The 20,794-nt window shown below is 41.7% G+C and overlaps 1 protein-coding gene across 6 annotated transcripts in view; it reads right to left on the bottom strand.

Moving 5' to 3' along the window:
* Window positions 1-20,794, bottom strand: part of OSBPL3 (oxysterol binding protein like 3) — a 96,692-nt gene that overhangs the window by 44,346 nt on the left and 31,552 nt on the right. For all 6 annotated transcript variants that reach the window (XM_060280714.1, XM_060280717.1, XM_035129222.2 and 3 more), the window contains 6 exons: window positions 15,382-15,586; window positions 4,065-4,181; window positions 3,853-3,906; window positions 3,525-3,638; window positions 1,670-1,843; window positions 412-538 (listed from right to left, as the gene is read on the bottom strand). In XM_060280714.1, coding sequence (XP_060136697.1) covers window positions 412-538; window positions 1,670-1,843; window positions 3,525-3,638; window positions 3,853-3,906; window positions 4,065-4,181; window positions 15,382-15,474 — 679 coding nt within the window. In that variant the 5' untranslated portion in view covers window positions 15,475-15,586. The remainder of the gene's footprint in view (window positions 1-411; window positions 539-1,669; window positions 1,844-3,524; window positions 3,639-3,852; window positions 3,907-4,064; window positions 4,182-15,381; window positions 15,587-20,794) is intronic.

The raw sequence follows: 20,794 nt of genomic DNA, 5'->3' as shown, positions 1-20,794 counted from the left end.
GCCCAAAGGCTGTAAAGGAAACAACCCCCCACCCCCATTTTCATTCCCAGGGGGTACACACACACACACACACACACACACACGCTTTACACATCTTTCCACCACCCATCTATGTCCCACCTAGGAACAAGTTATTTCAAACTCTCCATTTGAACTTCAGTCCCCTGTTATTTGCAGTCCAGTTCTTTTTAGAGGCTGAAGCAATTGACAAGGCAGGTGATAGGCTCTTGAAATGGAGAGGAAGAAAAGAAACCCTAACTTCAGAGCCACATGGTCTATTATCAAAGCTTGCTTTAAAAATTGCTTTCCAAGACTTTAAGGCGGATGTTGCATCAGGACAGAGAACCTTGAAGAACGTCCTGTAAACGCTAAGTAACTTAAAAGTATGAATTTCTACTACAGAAAAGTTACCTTTTGAACATCTTTCCATATCCTCCGAAGACTGCAGCCAAGGTGGGATCCTTGAGTCATTGTTTGAGCAGGAGAATGACAAACTACTTCCAGTCTGCAATGAATTCTGCTGAGTCATGCTGCCTCGCTGTTGCGTGGAAACAGGATTACATCATCAATAAAAATATTCCAGTAAAGGGAGAAATACTTTCCATGGTTTGTTATGGTGAATGACAGTACAGACGTTTAACTTCAGGTGGAAAAGGCTTTGCAAAAGCAATTTCCCCAAGTAATAAAGCTGCATGCATTAAAGCAGGGATGGGAAACCTGGGGAGGGGGCTGATGGGAGTTGGAGTACAACATCTGGGCAGCCACAGGTTCTCCATCCCTGAAGTAAAGCTCAACCTGCACCATTGCTAATCTGCAGGTTGGCTGAAAGATAAAGTATACCCAGAGGCCTTGCCCTGCTAAAATAACCGAATTTCAAGCTAAATTCTTACATACTAGCAAAGTCCCATTAATGTTGTCATTTCTACAAGCCAAAAATGCAAATACTTCCCAACTGCTTCACCACTGACATTTCCTATCAATGGCCATCAGGCCGTTACAGACATTTGGGCAAAGAAAATCCATGGTCTGTCAGGAAGGCAACTGGACAGTTTCTCTACCTAAATGACCAAGTTGTTGCCAGAACAACAAGAAGTGAGGAAAGTGAACAACAAGAATGAGATGAGCTATAGTGCACTTTGTATCCAACCAAACGCCACAGAACAAGGCTAGCCAAATTGGTGCGTTCCAGATGTTCTGTACTCCAACTCTCATCAGTTTCAATCAGCTAGGACAATGAGCAGGGATGATGGGAGTTGTAGTCTGACAATGTCTGAAGGGCACCATGTTGCTTATCCATATAAATACTCATCAGGTCACACAGCACATAAAGAGGGCATGAAAAGTGGCCCTTTCTTCAGTTAATGTAAACTTAAACTATGCTGCTTAGTATCAATTGACTTGGATGAAGCTTTGTTTCGATTTCTTTATGTTTTATTTTGAAGCCACCAAATTCCCAAATCGCCACAAAACACTCAACCTTTGTTGACATTCATTCTTTACCTCCACTGGCACTGGAAAAAGAATGAGCACCACAGTGGTTTATTGAGAGGAACATATTGCATTTATTCCTCAAGTATCAACTCTATTTCTTGTTGTATTCTGCACACAGAGGTCAGACCAAATTAAGCCCCAAGGGAAGCCCATCATCTGCCATTCCTGTGGTTTCTACCTTTCTGCTTGCCGTGGATTCCAGAAAGCCTGTTACGGAGTCTGTAACAGAAGCCGATGCTGGAAAGAAATGGTTGTTGATGTCATGCGGAAACATGGAAATTTCATTTTGACGATACATTCTATGATGGCGTAGCTTTGCTACCCATTCATCAAAGACTTCCTGAGATTTTGCCTAGAGGAAAACAGAGGTTACAAAAACAATAGTTATATTTTTCCACATTGCTACTACTACTACCCAGCATAAGTGGGATGAAAGATCTCATTTATCTTCCCTCAATTGGTTCAAAGTCCATACTAAATGAATAATTCTGCAGTCCAGGACTGCTTTGCCAGCTGGAAAACCTACATAGGAAGCAACCTGCTGGGCCACACCTATCAAGGCCCAACTAGTCTAGCATTCTGTTCTCACAGTGGCCAGAAACAGGTCATGAGCGCAACCCCACTCTTCCTACAACACTCCTTTGAACTGAATGACAGAGGAGGTTTTGCTGCAGCAGATGGAAGGGAGTTGTCCTAGTGAGGTCCTGGTAATTTGATTCTACTTCTCAGCCTAGTGATGGAGGGGATGCAGGAAGGACAAAAGGCAGTGAACATGGTAGCAAACAGGGCCTGGCACAGGCATCTACAGAACAAAGGGAAAGCTATAGGCTAAGTGTAGAAGGGGTGACACAGAGACCATGTCCTGTTCCAAATAACCAATCAGACCAGCGAACCAAAGTTAAAGTAGCAACGGATTCTACACCAAAATACTCAGCTCCTATTGCATTTCTTTTTGAGTTTGCTATATATGCAAGTTGTATTCTGTACTGATCAACACAAATTCTTTGGACCGAAGTTCGAGTCTGAAGTTCCTGGGCAGCAATTTGGATCCCAAGTCCAACTTAATTATTATATAAGTTCATAATGATTTAAAACATATCAAATACATCACACTCTAGTCACGCATAAAACAAAAACAAATCAATGTCTGTATTAAGGCAGAGTTTCTTATATGCAGCCACTGGGGCACTACCCCATCAGCCAATTTTGTCTTGTATGGCTTGTGACTCAGTTGCGGCTCCACTTCAAACCATTATTCCTTTTCTGTGGGTTCATCTGGAGCCAACGCTAAATACAAATTCCAGCTTCAGGTTCCATCCCCCAGGGTTGCTCTGATCAAAAGGCTTTTAAGAAATACCCTACAGCTAAAAATTGATAACATAAAGTTAAACTGTACATGTATCTTAGAAAGCAGAGCACTGAACACCATGGGAAAACAGCAGGAGCAACTGCAGAAGCGTGATTTCCCTTAGCTACACACATATTACTGACGGGCAAAAGAGGTTCTAGTTCCCTCAGTCCAATCACTCCTCTGAAGATTAAAAGCAGATCTTCTATAACTCTGATTTTCTGATGCACCATGCTGCAGCATACTACACTATGCCCATATCCTTTGATATATAACATCCTTTGATATTAACATGCAAAATCACAATCATTCACACTAAAAAGCATATAATAAGCTTTAGCCTATTAATAATAAATTTTTGGCACCATTACATACTTTAAATGTACATTAAACATCGAAATAGTATTAAGTAGTTAAAACTATGCTGTTCTTCAAACTTTATTCTCATGTGTGGAAATTCAAGTTACACTATTGATTTCAGTCACATACAACACTTTCGGTTCAAGCTTAGAGAAAGATATGACCTTGCACCAAGTTGAGACTAAGATTGCATTTTAAGCAAACTAAGTAAATAGGGCAAAATATAGCAAATTCAACAGTATTCTGGGGAAACAGATGGAGATCTCTAGGTTGAATGCAATCTTTTCCAGCACCAGAATGACATTCTACTTAACAACAGGATTACCTTTAAATGATAAATGTGTTCTTCTGTATCCAAATCTATACATTTTGTTGACTTCTTCACGGACATCACCGAAAGCCCAACATCTATACACCCATGCAGCTTCCCTCGTGCTATCTGTCAAGAGTCGTTGAAAAATAACTATTTCAATTCAGGGAGAGGACAGCAAAAAAAACCAAAACACAACCACAAATAAACCCCGACTTCCCAGATTACCTCTTTCTGCCTACTGATATCCTTGTAAACAATCACTGATTTATTTCACAAAAACCTGAGCAGACATCAAATTAATTCACACGACATTTGCACAATGTGTCTTTGGGGTACTCACGTCAGCTGGGCTCTTTGCATACTTCAAAATCCCTTTATCCAGAAAGAAGCATCTCTGTAATACAGAGAAAACTCTTTTAGTCAGGAAGTGTAAGACAGTGCGACTGTTCCTTGAGGAGCTGTAATACTCCTTCGCCCAGGCTTCCAACAAGGGCACCAGACTAAGTGACTTAAATGTTAATGGAAACAAACAACAATGACAGATGTCCTCACCTTGTGCCAACCTTTCAGAGGCCATTTCCTCTTTTTCAGCAGGTAGCCTTCCTGTTTCTGTGGTTCCTGCGTGTAATTCATGGCTCCCCGCAGTCCTTCTACAATTTCCCAGCTGTCCTGTTCAGAAACAAGGCCCAGAATATATTAACCGTGTGGTTTCCCCACTTTTGTCAAATGAGAGGACAGTGACAAAAGCAGCAACTTTAACTTGCTAATGGCAGGCCAAAATCCCAAGCAGACTGGGGTCACTTGGGTTTAAGATGGCCGCCCCACTGGGCTTCCAGATTGAGTGCAGCTAATGCAGTCTAAGTGGGCTGTGGGTTGAACTGTCATTATGGACAGAATACAAAAGGCGCCTATAAATCCATTTGTTTGGAGCAGTCTTTGCCAACCTGGTGTTCTGAACTACAATTCCCATCTACCAGCATGCCAAGTAAATTAAACACTTTTTAATATGCAACAAATGAAACAATAAACTATACTGAATGGTTACAGGAGCAAGTCTAAGTAAGCCTTGGAATAGGGCATGTCCCCTTCCTTTTACTCCTCAGGCACAACCAGGAGGGAAAGTCTGGAAGTTTTTGTTTCTGTTTCCACTTCTGCACAGTTAAGTGAAATGTGAGAACTTGTGGGCCTTTCCGCACTTATCCTTTGTGGTGGTCTAGTTGCTGTTTGGTCTAATGTTTTTAAGAGTGAATTTGTAGCTGATGGTCTGTACCTTTGGCCACATGTTGCTGTTATTAGAAAGGGACGAGTAAATATTTTCTTTCTACAATAGTAGGTTGTGCCTGAACTGAGAAACGTTGTGTGGCTCCAGTCACACCCCTTACATACTCTCATATTCCTCTGGTAAATGTCAGAATTATGAACATGTCCAAGGAATATCACTTTTGTGGCTCTTTTTTTTAATTTAATTCACGGTGTTCTGGAATTCTAATAGTATAGCAGATAAGAAGAGGAACTATTATGTCTGGTGAACCTAGTTATTGTGAGGAATATTGTCCGCAGCTAATTTTTGCTCTTATGGGCAAAACTCTGAATCATTATCACCATCTCAGTCTGCAATCTCTCTCCTCTGAACTGAGCCCATGAACTGACATCTTGCAGCGTCATAGGGAAGTGGAGTGAAACAGATGTTTCGCAAGCCATGCTCTCCAACCTTACCTCCACACAAAAACTGGGGCAATACTTGTACACAAATGGAAACTATTAAGAATTGTAGGTCGGGAGAAAAAAGTGGTCTTTGTTCCAGAACACTAGATGAATAATGATGATGTCATGTGGCAGTGTGCTAAAAAATCTGGAGAGAAGAGCAATTATACCTCTATAACTGCAGAAAACCCCCTGTGTCTAATCTAGTTATGGTCTATTAAAACGAACAGGCTTCATAAACCATGGTTTGAAATTTCTTTATGTTTGGACATTGTTTTAATGGACCATGATTAAGACTAACCATGGTTTGTCCAAATCTAGACATTCTCTAACTTCATAATGGTAATCTGTGGTTTGTCAAAAAAAGAAGAAGCAAAAGCTTCTGATCTGCCACTTGTAGTTGTACCATAGAAGGAAAGCCTGCAACCCTAAAGATTCATAGGCTCATTTCCATAATGAATGTACAAACACAGCCAAAGTATCATGAAGTACATTAATATAGCAATAACAGGAATATTTTAAATGTTATTATCAATGCAACAACAATGATCATTATATGCTCTCATGGTAGTGTGATTATTCCATGCTAAACTATCTCTTGTAATCCCATCCTCTCCTACCATATGTGGTATTTTGTGCCCAGAAGATCCTTGTAAATTTTTGAATATTTATTACCCATTTCCCTTCCCCCGCTTCTGAATAATGAACAACAACAAAGCCTAAAATGCTCTGTTGCCTCAAATGAAATATGCATGCTTATTCCACATTTTAGAGCTGCAAAACAGCAGGAAAATGCATATGACAACATTCAGAGCCCAAATCAAACCCAACAAGTGAGAAGGCAATGAGCAATAGGAGTTAGTGAACTGATCACATTTCAAATTGCCAACAAACTTTGCGGAAATGTCAGTGGAATAACTCCCAAAAGGTAAAAATTAGTCACCTGAAACCTTCTCATCCCGGGCGAACGGTCCATTTTAAAAAATAATAATTTATTTGCTGTAGTATTTTAACACTGCAAACCACTGTATATAAATGCATTAAGAAGTAGTAACAAAAGAATGCTAACATTAATTTCACAAGATAGGAGGGAACATATTCATCATGGAAAACAGGGACAAATCACTGAAAGTGGTTTGGAAACTGCAAGGCCAAAGGCAAATCCTCTCGGCCACCTGTCCTTGCCTTCTTCAAAATGGTAATTTAATCTCGCAAAGGATTTGATAAAGCGAAATGAAATGGCACAAATGCTTTGTTTGATTCGTCAGAGAATCTCAGGCCTGCAGACCCAGTCCCCACGAGAGAGGCAGATGGGCCTCCTGGAAGGGAGCTTCCTAGGATGGGTTAAAGGGGAATAGGAAACATTTCCATTCCAGGAGCTGCCATGCATGAGGGACACAAACCTTTTAAAAACCAGGAAAACTGCAACATTTTGAGCAACTTGTGTTCCACTATCTGAAGTCTAACCTTTTAATAACACCTCTGAGAAACCCCTCTACAGTGGTACCTCTGGTTAAGAACTTAATTCGTTCTGGAGGTCCGTTCTTAACCTGAGATACCACTTTAGCTAATGGGGCCTCCTGCTGCCACCGCGCCACCAGAGCACGATTTCTGTTCTCATCCTGAAGCAAAGTTCTTAACCTGAGGTACTATTTCTGGGTTACTGGAGTTTGTAACCTGAAGCGTTTGTAACCCGAGGTACCACTGTAATCTCATCGGTTTGCCTGGACCAGAAGAAAAGCCTGTGAGCAGCAAATTGAAAGCAAAGAACAGCTAGAACAGCTTCGCATCAGAAACATGTTCCTGGAGGACAGTTTTCTCATTTTGCGCTTTTATAGTCTGGCGCAGGTACCAGAGCACAAAACAGATCCTCACATCTTCTCCAGGGAATGGTGCATGTACACTTAAAATCAGGGCTTCTCTCGGCAAAATTGCAAAGAAGGGCTTTACACGGGGGCGAAAGTAGCAGTATAAATGCACACATTTTCAACGGACATGTGGGTATGGCTGTCAGATACCTGTGCCAGAACGCGTGGGACATGGCCCTCAGAAATAAATGGCTATACTATAGTTCAGAGAGGGCCATTTTGGCTTCTCCGTCAACTATTTTGCTGTGGAAGGAGGGGAAAAGGAAAAAAAAGACTGCAACTCAAGAGTCTTTGTGGATGCTTGAAGGTTCATATTTCATCAGATTTCCTGCCAATGAGCCTTTTCATTAAAACTGACAATACCTAATTAAAATGGGACTGAGGGGGCAGATTACCAACTCTCAGCAGACAAAAGGTATGGCGTCTGTCACATGGAGCCTGAAGTATCAGTCATCACAGAGGCAAAAGATATCTAGGTATCTGAAAACATGCATTATAGGCTATAGAGCAGCAGAGGACTATTATAAAAGCAGATCTGTTCTTTAACAACAACAACAACAAAAAAGAAAGTCACAAAACCAGGCTCCATTTCTGTTAAAGATAGAGTTGCTCTGCATGAAAGCAATCTCTTGAAACCTAAAATCCTGCAGTTAAAGACTGACTTCAGGCCAAATGATGCATGACCTTAACAGGGTAGTTCTACCCTTGAGTGCAAGATTATGCACACACATATACAATGATCCCCACCCTCACTAAGCATTTAAATCAGTGTCATATCATGTTAAACAATCAATGCTCCCCCACCACAAAAAAATCATGGGAACAGGACTTTGTTAAGGATGATGTAAGTTGCAGGGAGACCTCTATTCCTCTCAAAGAGCTACAATTCCCAGAGCAGTTTAAAAATCAATTGCTTTTCTGGGAGGACTCTGGCAACCAGCTAGCTGAAGGGAATAGAGGTCTCCTAACATTTCCCCACATAAATATATAATATTTAGACTAGGACCAGTGTATGAAACCTGTGATTACCTGTACAACAACTGATTACATTAAAAAGAGCACAATTGCACCAAATTGTTTGTTGTGGGAATGGAAGTGCTTCACTATTTAGATGGATTTCTACACTAAAATTAGCCAATATGATACATTATAAATTGCCTCTTCAGAATTTGAGTTCAGCTACTAGCTGAGTGCCCCATACAATCGATTTAATCTCACGCTGAATACAATGAATCTAATTGCTGCTACTAGGCAGCAAGACTGTAGGAATATCTGCAGGTATTCCTGGCTCCTGGATGCAAGGCAATGGAAATGGTGCCAAACATCCCAGATGAAATTATCAGAAAATCAAACCGCCATTAAAAATATTCATTTAGAAGCATGTGGGATTCTAGGACAACAAGTAAGGTTCATGAAATAGATCCTAGCACTTCACGATGAGGATTTCAGTTCATGTCATTTCTGCTGGGAAAATTCTCAACTTGCAATATGCAATTTGTGGCCAGAACTACTAGAGTTCACATTCCAGAAACATATCTAACACAGCCCAACATTATACAACCTCTGGAAACATCAGGCTGAAGCCCGGAGGAAAGTAAACATTGCTCCAGCCTTTCTTCTTTCACCAGCCTTCTGCTCCCTTCACCATGCATATTTGATGTGTTAGGAGACACAGAAGATACCATATGGATAATTCTATAATTGCAACACCCAGTCAGTCCAATGCTGGACCAGAATTACCAAATTGTATTGTTGTTATAAGGAAACAACTGGGGAAAACTGGCCTGCAAGCGCTCCAGTTGGAGAACAGCCTTTACCAAAGGTGTCATGGGCTTTGAAGAAACTCGATCTCAGGACGCAAGGGAGAAACGTGCTAAGAGGAATGCACACTTGGCAAATCCACAACATGATCAACTCCTGCCCGGAAACCAATGTCCCCACTGTGGAAGGACGTGTGGATCCAGAATTGGCCTCCACAGTCACTTACAGACCCATTGTTAAAATCGTGTTTATGGAAGACAATCTTACTCGGCTACGAGTGATCACCAAAGAAAGAAAAAAGAATAAGGAAACACTACAAACTGTTGAAATGATTCCCTGCCATGAGATGAGCTGATGGCCAAAAAAGGTGATGGCTAGAAACTCAGATGGCTTTTAAAAGGATTGTACAAATTAATGGATAACACATCTATCAATGCTCATTATTCATTATAATTAAGGTGGAACATTTGTGTACTGAAGGATGCTAGGAGCCAGCCCATTCCCCATATTATCTCCATCATGTCCTATGTCAGGCTTCCTCAACCTCGGCCCTCCAGCTGTTTTTGGCTTGGCCTACAACTCCCATGATCCCTAGCTAGCAGGACCAGTGGTCAGGGATTATGAGAATTGTAGTCTCAAAACATCTGGAGGGCTGAGGTTGAGGAAGCCTGTCCTATGTGTTAGCTTATGTAGGCATTTAGCCAGTCACTGATAGAGACAGAATGCTAGACAAGATGGATTGCTGGTGTGATCTAATAAGACAATAATAGCCCATTTTCTAAAAGCCCTGGATGATAAAATGATATTAAATGCAATAAGCTAGAAGCCACCCAATTTCCAATGCACAGTATGCATATTGTGTAGAAGCCATATTGAAAGAATGAAGCAATGAAATAGAATAACTATCAGGCTGAAATTTTCTCTTACAGCTCCTTGAACATACCAGATGACAGCGCCAGACTTCTGTCTAGAATAAAACACAGTCTGCTGTAGTGAATATTTGCAAGTGCCAAAAATAGAAAGCATCTTTGTGGGGGAAGACAGGGTTTTACATCAGCAGCACCAACATTTGTTACAGTTCATAAAATTGGCACAAATGACTTTAAATTTAAATTTTCTTTTTTACTCCCACCAGAGCCATTGCTACGTTTTCTCTCTGGTACCACACATGACCCAAATATTCTCTATATTGTTCCTTTTTATCATTAGTATACACTCTTAAGCATCTATGGCTGTAAGAACGCTTACTTGGAAGTAACCCCATTGAACTCACTGGGATTTAGTTTTGAACAAAAGGGCACAGGACTGATTTGCTACTTTTCATTCTGCAGATCAGCAAAGTCACTGACTCTTAAATTCAGAAGACAGTGGCAGTAGCAAATATTGCCTTGCATTAGTAGCAATTGTTACAGTGAACTACAATAAAGAAATGGAATCCACCATCAGAATCTTCCAAGTGATACAAAAAGTTTAGTCAGAAGCCAGAGTTGGTTTTATGAGTAGCCAAGGTGGAAGGGGAAAGGGGTAATAAATGGATACGCAAACAGTAATAATTCGAACAGGGTCTGGCTCCCTTCCAGTATCCTGCCAACAGTAATTCTTCCAATTCACATCTAGCACATTTCTGGAATATAAAAACATCAGCAGAGACAGCCACAATTCTTGCATGTTACAAGGTAAGAATTCTCCACAGACAAAACATAAAACACAATAAAGCTAAAAAGGTCTGCAAGTTAAGCTGAAATAAATCCCAGTGTAACCAGATGCAAATCCCTTGGGTTTCATATTTACTGTCCAGACAGCGTTCAAGTTCTATAGAAAATCTAAAGCAGATCAAGAGATACTCCAGTTACAAAAGATGAGGCTGCTGAAGAGGCCAGAGATCATCTCAGCTGCAAGTCCTGGAAGACCTTGCAGGCCTTTTCCCACCTGACTGTGGAGGGCGGGGCCCTGACTGACTTCAACTACAAAAGCTGAGGCTCCTTAACAGACTACAGTATTGAGCTATTGTTGCTGTTATTAGTATTATTTTTTGTCTCTTTATTTTAGATCTTATGACTTATGTGGAAATGGTTCAATTTGGTTGTGCACTTTTTGATGTTTGAATTTATTGTTTCCCCTTCATGGATCACTGCCTTGTCATGGCGAAGGGGCTTGAATAACTCCAAGAAGCTATGAGCTATGCCGTGCAGGGCCACCCAAGACGGACAGGTCATAGCTGAGAGTTTAGACTAAATGGGATCCACCTGGAGAAGGAATTGGCAACCCACTCCAGTATTTTTGCCATTAAAAGTCCGTGGACATTAAAAAGGAGAGGCTTTGAGAAGAAATTTCCATGGCATGCTCTGGTTCATGGGGTCACGGAAAGTTGGACACGACTAAGAGGACTAAACGGCGATTTATTGTTTATGTCTAATTATGCACAGTACTTTGTAATATGTTGTAAGCCGCCTTGAGCGTGGTTTTAACTTTCGAAAGGCGGCATACAAATAAAATGATTGCTTGCTTGGTTTCTGAGTGACATGAAACAAACTCTGCACTCCACCTTCTATAGTAGGGGGGCGCATCTGTTTTGGATAAAGGCAAATACTGTACTGAAGAGGGTCATGTTGGGGGCATTTGGACTTCTGCTGAAGTGAAGCAGGTTATCTCTGAAGCAATCAGAAGCAAAGTGGGCCATCCCTAAAGCTTTGAATCAATTTCAGAACTTAGGATATTGGGCAGCTGTCAAAACCCCAATATAGGAAGACATACATGGAGGCATGTGATGAAGGGGGGGGGGGGGAAGGTTGCACTAAAAAAAAAAAGATTGTAGGGAAGCCCACCACCCAACATGAACCCCACTGCCCAAGGATCCTTGCTGGGGTGTTAGCTTTCCCCAGCTCCAGCCATTTACAGGGATGTAGCCTGTATTCCCCCCTTCATGGATCACTGCCATGTCGTGGTGAAGGGGCTTGAATAACTCCAAGAAGCTATGAGCTATGCCGTGCAGGGCCACCCAAGACGGACAGGTCATAGCAGAGAGTTTAGACTAAATGTGATCCACCTGGAGAAGGAACTGGCAAACCACTCCAGTATTTTGCCAAGAAAACTCAATGGACATAAAAAAAGGAGAAGCTTTGAGAAGAAAGTGAGAGTTTCCAAAGCATGCTCTGGTTCATGGGGTCACGGAGAGTCGAACACGACTAAACAACAACAAGCCTGTATTTTCCTCTTTCGTGACTTCAGGGCAGCTCCTGCCTGATCTCACACTGGCTACTCTCAAAGTAGTGGGGAGACATCTGAAGTTTGAGGAAGGTAGAGCAAAGCTTTGCCTTGGGTTCAAAGCAAAGTGGGGCATCTCTAATGTGGGCCGAATCAAAGACGCCTCTGATCCAAAGAAGGTTCCAATGAAGTGATTTTAAGATATTTTTCTTCCATATGCCCAAACCCTATCTTATGCTTACAAAATGGTATAAATAATCACCATCAAAGAAACTTATTATTTCATACCCATGAAAGATTCTTCTAGCAACTCAAACGGTTGTGGCCACAGCCCAAAGTCATCAGTTATGCACTAGCAAAAGAACAGTGTCATCAAATGATGGCTTGAAAACAATGGCTTCCCTCTAAAAAAGGTAGCTAAAGCAAGGGTGGTGGAGGTAAACTAAACTAAAAGAAGTATTCAGCTGTACCTGTAATCCCTTGCTTGCTCATAAATATTGCAATAGAAACATGACCTCGAGTGAAAAGAGCAGGAATGTCATGGGAGGACCAAGAGCTAAGGTTTGGTTAGTTGGAGCAGAGGTTTTCAGCCTTGACCAACTACATTCTTTCTGTGGCACCCCTGTGGGGCTCAGGAGCCCAGTTATGTCACCTCTTGGCTGAAGAGCAGGCAGCCTCTCACCCTATTTTGAACACCCTTCCAATAATAATACCGTGTTTCTCATATTATAAGACATGTCTTATATTTATTTTTTCCTCAAAAAAACACACTAAGGCTTATTTTCAAGGGATGTCTTATTTATTTCCTCCTCCTCCTCCTGCCGCGGCCGGCATTGCTGCTGCGCCTATCACTATGTCTTATTTTCGGGGTATGGCTTATATTCCTTGAATGCTTAAAAATCCTGCTATGGCTTATTTTATGGGTATGTCTTAAAATATGAGAAACAGGGTAATAATAATAATAATAATAATAATAATAATAATAATAATAATAATTTATTATTTATACCCCGCCCATCTGGCTGGGTTTCCCCAGCCACTCTGGGCGGCTTCCAACAGAAAAATAAAACACAATAATCTATTAAACATTAAAAGCCTCCCTGAACAGGGCTGCCTTCAGATGTCTTCTAAAAGTCTCTTTGACATCTGTTGGGAGGGCGTTCCACAGGGCAGGCGCCACCACCGAGAAGGCTAGTGGAGCATTCCCTCCTCTCCTCTCCCCTTCTCCTTCAGAGTCCTCTGGGCAGCTGCCGTCGTCTCTGAACTGTCCCCCCACCCTGCCTCAAAGAGAGGTGCCTCCTTACTCTGCCCCACGGGGCCTAGGAAGCCAGCCCCAGAAGCACCATTCGGCTGGGAAGCTTGTAGCCAGGGCCACTGCAACAAACAGCTGTGCAAGCCTTTGGAAGGCAGAGATGCAAGAGGGCATCAGAGGTTGGTAAGGCAGTTCCCCATTTATCTCAATGAGCCAGCCTCAATGGCTACTTGTGCATGGGCTTCTTCATTACAGACAGCCACACTAAAATATGGATGTCTCCAGCAGAGATGCTAGGTATGGGGACCAGGAGTACACCCCAACTCCCCAATAATCACATGGTGCCCCCCCTTCATGCGGACAACATAGGAAGGTCGTTAATAAAGTGGCCAAATCCAAGCGCAGACAGATTGGGCTACAGCCAAGGATAGAACCCACATCCTGGTTGCCCTGGCAACCCTAACAGCAAAGATATATGCTTGCTCCCAACCACTGGAAAGGGATGCCTCGAAATATAAACAAAATGTCTGCCAGCAGCTGTTATCCCTTGAATCTGTTTATACAGTCTTCTTCCACATAATCTGATTTACTTAATCTGATCAACGGCACAGACAGTGTGAAAAAGTAGGAAATGTTCCCAGAGAACTTGGCCGGTTAATAAGAAAGCAGAAAGTCCGGCTAAAACCAGTATTTGTATGTGCTTTGGGGGGGGGGGAACTACACCAAATGGAACAGAAGAGAAAAAGTGCAACTCTTGCTAAATCTCTAAATATTCATAAATAAGGAATTGCATTGGGGTGGGTGGGTTCTTGCACTGGTTTTGATTCAAAATTATGTGTTTTTTTACTTTATAAACATGCAGAAATGTATTTGAGAATCTCAGCTTTCACTTTAATATGAGATCTTTGTGCCCAGAATCTCTCCCTCCCTCTCCCTCCCTCTTTTAAGTAACAGATGCTGGGGGCAAACAAGAGTGCACTTATAAGCTTCCCAGAAGCATTTGAATGGCTAGCATTTAGAAACAAAATGCTGGCTGATACAGATCTTTGGTTAACCCATCATACCTCTCCTCTTCTGCCTCTATTGATTGTTTAAAAAGGTTCCAGTCCTTAGGATTGCAAGGAACTTGAAAGTGTGTGACCAAGTTCTGAACTTCCACTCAAGTGTGGATGTGTGGTAAGTGCCATGGATTTTAGTGGATCTTTCTAATGAAAGCCAGTATCAACATGATCTTGGCTTTCGAAAGGAATTTGCAAGGGGCCATGATAATATGAAACCATATTATCCGGAACCTGCAGGAGAGAAGAATGCTTTTTGCACTAACTCAGGTCCTGCTGGCTGGTTTCTCACAGGCAACTGGATGGTCACTGAGAAAACAGGATGCTGGACTAGATATGCCACTGGCCTGATCCAGCAGGCTCTTATGTCCTTGCATAATCTACTTTCCTTATCTGGTCTGCTATCTATACCATGCATACATGGCCAATTTTTTAATAGTACATCTCCGCTCAACCATCCACAACCTAAGAAAGTGGCATCACGCTCTCTTTTATGTAAATGAACTTTCTGGCACAATTGAAAATGAAATATGACTACTGAAATCCACCAAGGGGGGGGGGAGAGAGAGAGAGAGAGAGAGAGAGAGAGAGAGAGAGAGAGAGAGAGAGAGAGAGAGAGAGAGAGAGAACTAGCAGTGCCAATTAAAACGTTACTGAAAGCCAGGTTGCAAACTTGGCCTGTTGCGTGAAACCAAGGCAGAACCAACTCACCACAGATCTACTCAACCCCCATACTCAGAACACCAGCTTGGTCATGTGAATTAATCCAAAGTACCAGAAACAGTGAAAAGGGGCAAACTATCAGGAAGTGAATCATCTGCAACAGGAGTTGGGAAACAGTGGTCCTCCAGAGATTGTTGGACTACAACTCCCATCATCCCTGACCAATGGTCATACCAGCAACAGCTGGAGGGCCACAGGTTTCCAACCTTGATCTATATTTCTATACAGATCTTGATCTATATTTTTTCAATCAATGTGGTGTTAAACAAAAGGGGACGATAAAAACACTTTATATTTACCTGCCTACTCCCCTGCTTAGAGGAGCAGCTACTAGTACTTCTTGAAGGCGACAAGACTTTCTGAGACACACCGAGATTCTTTTCTTCAGTCATGGTCTCCGAAAGAGTTTCTTCTTTCAGCGACAAAACGAGAAGACATGGGAGAGAAAGGCAAGAGTCATCGCATCTCCAAATGCATCCCAAGGGTGGTGCTCAAAGGAAATTCCTAAAAGACAGAGCAGGAGGGTGAGAAGGGGGAAAGGAGACAACAGCACACCATCAATTTTAGTCAAGAGCAATTCTAACAACAATAAAGAGCTCAGATTTTCAGCAATGCAACGTGACACCATTGCTATAAAATTAGCAAACCAATAAGCTATGAAGGGTAACATTCAAGACTTGATGAGTAGTGTTGAAATACGTCACAAAAGAATGGGAAGGCAGATGGACACGGAGTATTATTTAGTGTAATGTTCTGCCTTTTTCGGAGGCATGCAAAAAGAAACTGAATAGGAACCAGGTAATATTAGGGATACATAGGGCCTTTGATTACCGTGAAACAACCTGCCAACCCCACTTCTCGGACAGTTTATAGAAGTGGTCCGAAAATAAAGACCGGCAGGGTTTTCTTCCTTTTTCACTTTAAGGTTTATTACCTGCTGAAGTTTTAATTCTTGTACATTTCTTTATCATGAAATATCGTTTTATCTTTTATTCACAGGCATCATTGAGAGAGCTTGCTCTGAAGGGGGGGGCGGAGAATTTAAATAATTAACAATAGAAAAATTATTTACATAGTGCCAGAGTGTATTTCATAACACTTCATATTGAGGCTTATACCCATACTTTCCTCCACTCTTTTCAGGCATGGCCTGCAATTTAAAACTTCATGGCTGAGCATTCCTGGCCACACACACAAACACACACGAACTTTCCCCGCTTTAAAGAACATTTTTTGTGGGGAAAGCTCTGGAGCAAAAGAAAGGGTGCTCAGACATAAAGCTTTAAAGGACAGACCATGTCTCAATAGTGCTGAGGAAAAGTTAAGCGTGGATAAGCCCTTCTTAATTGCAGGAAGCCCGATTGTGTTTATGTCCAAAGCTAGATTTGCACCAGGGTCTCCGAACCCACATGCTTAAGCCAGTACACTATGTCAGCCCTCAACTATGTTTTAGGCATGGGGCAGAGGTATGGGTGGGGTGATTTGTGGGAACACTTCCCAGCATGGATTCCATGATTCGGGTGAGAGAGTTTGACCTTCTGATGTATCCATACAGATACACAGAGCTCACAGACCATACTAACTGTACCTCTACCAGAAGACAATACTTCTAGGACCACCTTGTCTTTATAGTTGATCTGGTGAGTCATTTTCACATTTTAAACTCATCCAAGTTGTTGTTTAATATTTTTTTTTAATTGCCCAATTATTGAAGCAGCACTTAAAGGTGTGGGCATTTAAAAACCTGTCAGCTGTGAACAGATAAACAACAGAAAATACCCATAGGAAATGATTAGAGAGCAATAAGTGACCCCCATAGAGGAGGCAAAGGTATTAACAATGCCAATATGATTGGTGGAAAACCCATTTATGGAAACTGCCGCCCCTAAGAACACAACACCTTTAACTGCCGCACAATGGCAATTCTAGTGCATGATGAGGTCAGATATTTAAGTAGGCATCTGTTGTCAAGTCTGCCAGAAAACAATATTTAATAGCAGCACCAAGGTGGCAGTCTGCATCGAGAACCTTGCTGGAAGTCCCAGGGACAATATAGAAAACGTGAGCTGTGGTAACCATGGCAACAGATTCTTCCCACTTCACAAAAGCTAGACTAAAGGGCAGCACCCTTCACAAACTTGAGGGTAAGAAAGTCTCTTACTGTACTATTACACAAAATATTGTATTATTCAACAGTGGTCAAAATAAGGTAATGTAATTATGTAATATGTGGGGGAAGGTTCAGAATACTGATCAATATTTAACTTTGATCTTTTCTTCTTGGACTCCAGTAGTGCTGACAATATATAAGCTGACAATATATAAATAATCTAAGCCAGGCTTCCTCAACCTCGGCCCTCCAGATGTTTTAAGTCTACAATTATCATCATCCCTGACCACTGGTCCTGCTAGCTAGGGATCATGGGAGTTGTAGGCCAAAAACATCTGAAGGGCTGAGGCTGAGGAAGCCTGATCTAAATACTGTAAAACATTTCTTATGTCTTGCCAACAACTCTTTTCAGGATATGAAATCTAATCATTTTAAAGCCATACACCAATGTCTAGTTTATAGATTATAGAGTTTGCTTTTTAAAAAATGCTCGGATACCACCCCTGGAGTTTTTCCTGTTCTTTGTGTCTGCACAATGGCCACAGAATACGCTCTTGCTAAAATCAGTTTTATGGTATTATGCCTCATGCAGTGTGTTCTACTAAAATGTTCCCCAGACAATGCCAGTTCACTTTGGTTTTTTTTGTCTGCAGCAAGCTAGTTCTGCATTATAGCCGCTTACATGCCTGGCTACTTGGTGCTGAATTAAGAACCATGGCTACATTTATTCACCCAAGCTGCCTGAGTGACAACATATGGCAAGGTCTGCTTCAGTGAATCCTGTGCCAGATCTGTCATCATTCCCCCCAACAGTGAACTCAGGTGGTTGAGTGCCAACAGCACTGGCGTTGAAATGTGGATCACTGAGAAAGAAGGAAGAAAAAGCAGCATGTTCCGCTGAACCCCGAGGTATGGGGAAGTACAAAACATCTGAACACCTTCAGAAACAGTCCAGTTTGAGTATTGCTCATGCATTCCAGGGACCAGGGAATGTTGGCAATTGGAAAAGAAAACCAGCTGGTAAATAGAGATGAATGAATCGGCCTGCTTTAGCCTTACCACACCTTATAAGAGTCCAGCAGTTAGGAACACGCCTGCTAAGGGGAAAGAATGCAACTATAAGATTTTGTTGAAGGGCCCATTTGTCTTCTTCCTATTCAGTGGGATACAGAAAGGAGAGGGCATCTCATCGTAAGTGCTGCGATCTAAACACTACATATCACACTCGTTCTATTTAAAAAACCAACAACATCTCAAGTGCCTTTGTGAATGGCTGCCAATAGCTTGTATGCAGCAACCAACATTTAAAAAGCACCACTGGGATATTTTAAAACTCTGCTATAAAGTTGCCTAATGTGGCTGCAATACAGTGGTACCTTGGTTGCCAAACTTAATCCGGAACACTTCCAGGTTTGCAGCATTCGGGAGCCAAGCTGTTCGACAACCAAGGTACCACTGTACTCAACAGCTATGGCCAGCTGTGGTTCTCTTGAATTGATTATTTTTGCCCCAGATCCTGACATCACAAGTCCAAGTGTGCGAAGGAATCACTGGCTAACTGTTGCTAGCGGGTGGGGAAAACCACAGACAGGACTCTCAGGCATGGCATAGCCCTACGTTAATACGATCCTGAGCGTATTCTCGGTTAGCAGAATAAGGTTCTTCCATTATGATTCAAGCTTTACTGTACTTTTAAAGCACCCATTCCTCTCTTTTCAGAGGTTCTAAAAAGGAACTCTCAATTTGTTCCCAAGAGCTCTTTGGGAAGAGCCAATCCTCTAATTATCTATTTCAACTGTCTAGGCCTGGTGAAACTCATTTCACTTTCCGTTACCATGAAACAGTATCTCCTGCATCAACAAAATCCAGCAGCATCTTCAGCTGCTAGAATTTAGTCTTGGGGCAGAGGTACAATCATGCTCTGCTGTCAGAACTCTGAATTTATTATTGCTAAGGCGTTTCATATGGGAAACCGCACAAATCCTCCTAGAGGTTGAGCTCTGCCTTTCTATTTTCAACACTCTTTCTAATTGTTCTGGAAACAAGAAGGGGGAGGAGACCCTGTACAGGTGTTTCAGACAGTTCTGGAAATCATTATGCAACAGCTAAGAAGCAGGAAGGCCACAGAATTCGCTCCAGAGAATTGTTTCAGCAATTTGCAAATTTCTGCTCCACCCACTTTCAGTTTTCACCTTTGACCACAAGTTCTTTGCGGAAGCGGCTCATGTAATGTGGCAGGTTATTTGCTTCATACTTCAAGTTTGTTGAATGGCTGCGTTGGTGGGGGGTTTTTTTGGAGAGGGGGATCCTAATACAAATGTTCCTAATTGAAGCAGCATGCAAGTTGAAAAAACAGCAAAAATATCTGAACAGCTACCACCCCCTCCCTGGTCGATACACTCAAGTTCCAAATATATATCTAAAAGTTTCAATAATTTCAACAAGACACGAGAACTATTTTGGTGTGCCTTTGCATTCATGGTCACAATGCTTCACTGTTACAATATGTTGTACTATTATTACATAGCAATGTGTGACTTCGATCTCAGATCCTCTGAAAGAAATATTAGAGGGGAAAGCTGGCGGTGGAGTTGCCATGGAGCAATTATAATTTTTCTGTTGTTGCTTAGCACTTTCTACAGCTCTTTAGAAATTATGCCTCATCTCTAACCCAGTAGTTATCAACTGTATTTTTAGAATATACAAAACTGTATCTATAAATACAACCTGCTTGATCATTCATGCAATTCTTCCTTAAATAACGTAAAGAAAACACGTTCATTTTCAGGCCTTGTCTACACAGAGTATTTTAAGTAGCTAAAAGGAGAGTAGCAATGAATTCCCAATGTGACCAGCTCCAGGACATCCACAAAAATCAACTCAGTTATGTTCCATCAGGTTGCTTATTTCAAGATTTTGACAGAAGACCTCACAAGGACAAAGGAAATAAAATGAATTTCTCTCTCTCTTTCTTTCTTTTTTTAAAAAATCATTTAAACGGGTTGATTAGCAACACCACATTTTGTGTTAGTTTACTTCTAATCTATAACAGCCCCTGAGCATCAGTTGGCCAGTATTTCCATTCCATTTTTTATTCCTTAAATATCCTGGATACCCACCCCACCCTTTTAGCAGCCATATGGGATCTATTATGAAGAACTGATGAGCATTCCCAAAATACACCACACGTGCTGAACTCCCTAAGCAGGTAGGTAACTAAAAATAGACACTCAAGTACGATTTGGCTACAACTGGTGTGTTCTGCTAGCATCTGCTCTTACCCTGGTTATTCCAAGCAAGAGGAAAAACAGAAGGATTTTTTTTAAAAAAAGCCCTGTGTACTAGATGTGCTTTTCTTCCCAGTAAACCAGGGTTGCAGAATCTCTCTTAGCACCAAGGTTTCCACATTCCCTTCTGAACAAAAATCCCGGTGGTGGGTGGGGCCAAAGGGGAAAGTGGGTGGTCCTAGGAAGGCTGCAGGCTACTGTTGAATGCAGAATAAAAGGACACACAAAACCCCTGAGGAAATCACACCAGGAAGGTAGGTGCAACAAAATCCTACATACCCACTTATGAGAACTTCCTTTTTTTAAAAAAAATCT

The sequence above is a fragment of the Zootoca vivipara genome, chromosome 12, assembly GCF_963506605.1.
Source record: "Zootoca vivipara chromosome 12, rZooViv1.1, whole genome shotgun sequence".
In the NCBI taxonomy this organism is placed as follows: domain Eukaryota; kingdom Metazoa; phylum Chordata; class Lepidosauria; order Squamata; family Lacertidae; genus Zootoca; species Zootoca vivipara.
The sequence above is the reverse complement of the archived record's forward strand: the minus strand, read 5'-3'. Positions and strand labels throughout refer to the sequence as shown.